The 5000-nt window shown below is 35.9% G+C and overlaps 1 protein-coding gene across 2 annotated transcripts in view; it reads left to right on the forward strand.

Annotated features, from left to right (window-relative positions):
* The window catches only part of LOC143021735 (uncharacterized), a 679768-nt gene that overhangs the window by 469925 nt on the left and 204843 nt on the right, over positions 1 to 5000 (forward strand). For both annotated transcript variants that reach the window (XM_076179421.1, XM_076179422.1), the window contains exon 3: positions 4458 to 4575. In XM_076179421.1, coding sequence (XP_076035536.1) covers positions 4458 to 4575 — 118 coding nt within the window. The remainder of the gene's footprint in view (positions 1 to 4457; positions 4576 to 5000) is intronic.

A 5000-nucleotide genomic window follows, 5' to 3' on the forward strand; every position in this document is an offset into this window, starting at 1 on the left:
GCTTGGATTAGTAACAGAAAACAGCGGGTCACCATAAATGGAATAAAATCTAGGTGGGGCAATGTTACTAGCGGGGTCCCCCAGGGCTCGGTTTTGGGCCCCTTGTTGTTCATTATATATATAAACGACTTAGACGATGGGTTAAATAGTGATGTTAGTAAGTTTGCGGACGACACTAAAATAGGACGCCTAATTAGGTCAGGAGACGACGCCCAGATTCTGCAGGATGATCTAAATAAACTGTTAACATGGTCGGTGAAATGGCAAATGAACTTCAATATCTCTAAGTGTAGCGTGTTAAACGTAGGGCTACACAACCCCGAAAATAGATACAGCTTAGATAACACGTTTTTAGAAAAATCTGAGTACGAGAGGGACTTGGGAGTTCTGCTGAGTCCGGACCTTAAAACCAGGAAGCAGTGCATTAGCACCAGAAATAAAGCTAACAGTGCATTAGGCTTCATTGCTAGAACGGTAACGAATAGAAGTGCAGAGGTAATTATTAAACTCTATCTAGCGATAGTTAGACCCATCCTTGACTATGCGGTACAGTTTTGGTCTCCGTCCTACAGAATGGACATAAATTCACTAGAATAAGTACAGAGAAGAATGACCAAAATTATACAAGGACTCGGAAATTTGCCTTACGAAGAGAGGCTTAGGCACCTAAACTTACACTCTCTGGAAAGACGCAGAGTGCGGGGTGATCTAATAGAAGTGTTCAAGTGGATCAAAGGCTATAACAAGGGTGATGCAAACAAGGTCATCATAATAAAACAACAGGGCAGGACTCGCAGTAATGGGTATAAACTGGACAAATTTAGATTTAAGAAGGAAATAAGCAAGAATTGGTTTACTAATAGGGTGGTCGATGAATGGAATAAACTTAGTAACCATGTAGTAAGCGCTGAAACTATCAGTTGTTTTAAAAAACGATTAGACAACTTTATGGATGGGGATGACAGGTGGTGATGGATACGGAGCTGCCTAGTGTAGGCCTTATGGTCTTTTGCAGTCTCCTTTATTTCTTATGTTCTTATGTTGTGAGAACTGCAGCGTAGGTCAAAACTTTTGCTCGTGACTGTATCTTGACTGATATCTCGTGTCATGCCCCAATCGAAAATTTCTTCATAAACTATTATGCGACTTATCGATGGCCCTGCGTTTATCAGTCTATAATTTCATCACTTCTGTCAGCCAGTCACATGTTAACGTGATATGGTCAGGTAATTTGTCTATTATTTTTTCACATCTAATCAACATTTTGTCCTTAAAAATGAACACTTCATTTTGGTTTATATCTATTCATTAGGTTAGTACATAATAGACACACATACATAACATACATAACATGTGTGTATTACGTTCTCCTTTCTTCTTTCCAAAAAAATGATTCCCACGTCTTTTACTTCAGCCACCTTCTTCTTTTGGCCCTACTTGCGCCAGAGGTGACTAAACCCCAAGCATAGGAATACTGCCAGTATATTCACAAATAACAACAAGCCTCTTACGAAGGTTGGCAATCAATTTCTCTTGTGATCCAAAGCTTCGAATCTCGCCAAAATTTACTTCAATACAGACTCTTCCCCTCTCTGTGTCAACACTATCAAAATAGTCCCTTAAAGTCATAACATAACCGTCCAATCTCATTTTCTTGTGTGTATAAACATTGTTAGCCCCTTTCAGCCCTTTGCTAGGGTGATGTAATTTTTAAATCATTATTCTAGCTAATAACATGTAATTTTATTTCCATCTGAGGGGGGACCTATGCCAAAACAGGGTATAGTATCCATTTTAGCTCATTTCTTTGCCTAGCCTTCTCATAGAATTCTTGAGCTAAAATGAGGGGATTTTATTCAGCAGAGGTCCGGGCCCTGAGCCATAAGGGGTTTAGATTCTATTTCAGCTGAATAGAATACCCTGTCGTTAGCATGAACAAATAATTATTCATTCAGGCCTCGAAACCTACGTGCGCTTATACCACAGCGTATTATGAAAAACATGAGTATATTCTGTACTATAAATAGAGTTCATTAATTTCTTCAGTCTCGCTGCGAATAATAATTTTAAAGACTAATGAAAAAAATTGAAATGACTATTCATTCTGAAAAAGAATGAAGTGCACCACAGAACCAAATGAATCGACCAATTTGCATTGACCGGCGCAGCTGTTCATAAACTAATGAACACTCATATCGAATATTCATTGAGTAGGCAACACACGTTGCTTACAAACGAGTATATATTATTGCAAGTGAATTGAGCGCAAGTGCGACGAACTTTTGACGCCGGCGGTAGCAATGACGCTGAGTAGGCGTGTTTTTTCAACGTGCCGCCTTTAACAACTCAGCCTCCCCATATTTACCAACACGCATGGCTATCGATCTATTCCTCCTTACTGGAGGATGAGGGATCCTTGTTGCACCAGGTCCAGTTAGTCAGTCGTGAAGTTGAGCCCATGGAGTAGAGATTTTACACTATTCTTATCTATTTATCAAACTTATTCGTTTACCTATTTACTGATTGATTGAATTATTCATTCATTTATATGTTTCTCTGTTTACTTATATATTACTCATTTGTTTATTTATTTATTTACCTTCTTATTTTCTTTTGTAGTTATCTAGTTATTTATCTATTTATTTATATATTTTCTATTTTATCTGTTTATTTGCTTAGTTTTATATTCATCTGTATATTAATTTATTAATTTATTTACCCATTTAATTATCTATTTATGTAATTATTTGTTTATTTATTTACTCTTTTATCTATCTTTTCCGTCACCTATCTAGTGTTAACCAGGTTTTCAAATGTAAATCAGTTAGTCAATCTTGCTCATGTGTCTGTGCCCTGTAAAGCGGCAGTAGGAGACCTTTTCCTTATACTATCCAAAAATGTATTTATGTAAAATAATGTAATTCCTTCAAATTTCTACGTAAACGAAACAAAATCGATTCTTCTTGAAACTGTTTCATAAAATCTAGAAAATAAGGAACTACTGTACATCAAATTAATGATATAAAAGAATTTTCTGTAATAATGATTCTTAGTAGGTTATTGTATACTATACAACTTTTGAGGTTTGAAACCATAGTTTTTTTAAAAGAATTTTAAGCCTCTATTGCCACGAGAGTTTTCGAATTAACTCCCATTTGGCGTGATTTATTTCTTTCCTCCAAGCATTAAGATGAGGAGCATACGGCGGGAAATTTTTAGTTATCCAAAGTCATCACACTCAACCTTTGTCAGTGGTGCTCAGCTAGTGGGCCATGATAACGCTCTATGCGGTTCTCAGAACGTTTATTATGTTTCCTAATAGACTAGAAAGTAGTTCAGATATTTTTTTATGTCTAATTCATCCTTACTAAAAAAACAAGTAGTTCACGATATATTTTTATTAGGCTTTTGTTTTATGGCCTGGAATGAGTTGAAAACTACTGCTCAGACTTTCAAAACAAGTAAAAAGCACTTGTAGCTGTTGAATGCCAAAATCGATTAGCATCGTGTATACAACGATTGAAGACACCGCGCTACTTGGCACAATTGCCTCTGAGGTTAAAAGTCTCTCCTTATACATAGTTGGTTAAATGGGCTATCACACTGGGCTTTTTTTCCTCCAACCTCCGATTACTCACTGAAACCGCCCACCTCCAGAACTTTCTTCACCGTAAAGTCACTATAGGAAACTATTTTGTTTTCCCAGCAATATACATAAAATGTTACTTATCATGCTGGGGGGAAAATTATTTTCCTCCAGCATATCATATTTCTTCCTGAAAGCTCCGAGCTGCACATCTGCTCCAGGAGTCGGAGGAAAAATAGTCCAGTGTGATAAGGCCTTTAGACGGAGAATCTTGTACACAAGTTTGAGCAATTAGAAACCATGATTACCTCCGGGCATTGATAGACTGAAATCGGTCTATAGAAGGTGAGGAGCGCACGGTAGGAGGCGCGTATATGCAGCCGAAGCCGACAACTTTGCCCTGTGCACTTGAGCGGTGCACAGAGACGAGTGCGGGATTCGAACCCACAACTAAGCAAAAGCGAGACCAGCAAGCTTGTCTTTACGCCAACAGCGCGCTATGGCTAAATATCTCAACTCTACTATATAGGCTTGTCCTGTGTTATTGAATACGTAATTTCTAAAAAAAAAAAAGTGTTATTCACGAACTAAGTTAGGTAACCGATTATTAGGATGAAATGAAATTTGATGAAGTGTATGTTAAGTTGCTGACACGGTTCAATAAATTTAGATACGAATGGTGGTGGTTTTGCTTTTCAGGTATATTAGTACTGATATTGAATACGCAATTTTTAAAAAAAAATTTTTATAATTCACATACCAAGCTAGGTAACCGATTGTTAGGATGAAATGAAATTTGATGAGGTGTATGTTAAATTGCTGACACGATGCAATAAATTTGGATTCTAATGATGATTGTTTTGCTTTTCAGGTGTATTACTCATTCATGTTGTTCTACTTGTATGAGAGCCTCTACAACGCAGACGAAATGACGGAGGGGGATGTCGAAAGCATTCTCGTGAGTCAGGAGGAACCCACACACCACCCAGGTAAGTCGCAGATAAGAAATAAATACATGAATAACTAAATAAATAAATAATGAAAAAGATAAATGATAAATAGATAAATAAATTATATAAATACATAAATAGATAAATAAAATATAAATCAATGAAATAATAAATAAACAGATGAATAACTAAATAAATAAATAATGAAAAAGATAAATAATAAATAGATAAGTAAATTATATAAATACATAAATATATAAATAGATAATATATAAATCAATAAAATGATAAATAAATAGATGAATAGATAGATCAGAAAGAAAAAAATTAGATTTATTATCCTGTTATTTTTGTTCTTGGTATTGTGATTTTAAAAATAGAACACATCTTACACTAAGAATTTGTCCTTTCGGTACCCATGGTGCAGAAACATTGCGAATAATCCATTAGACAATCTAAGTGTG

This window comes from Oratosquilla oratoria, chromosome 42 (assembly GCF_046742065.1).
Source record: "Oratosquilla oratoria isolate Oo_2021 chromosome 42, ASM4674206v1, whole genome shotgun sequence".
Taxonomy (NCBI): Eukaryota; Metazoa; Arthropoda; class Malacostraca; order Stomatopoda; family Squillidae; genus Oratosquilla; species Oratosquilla oratoria.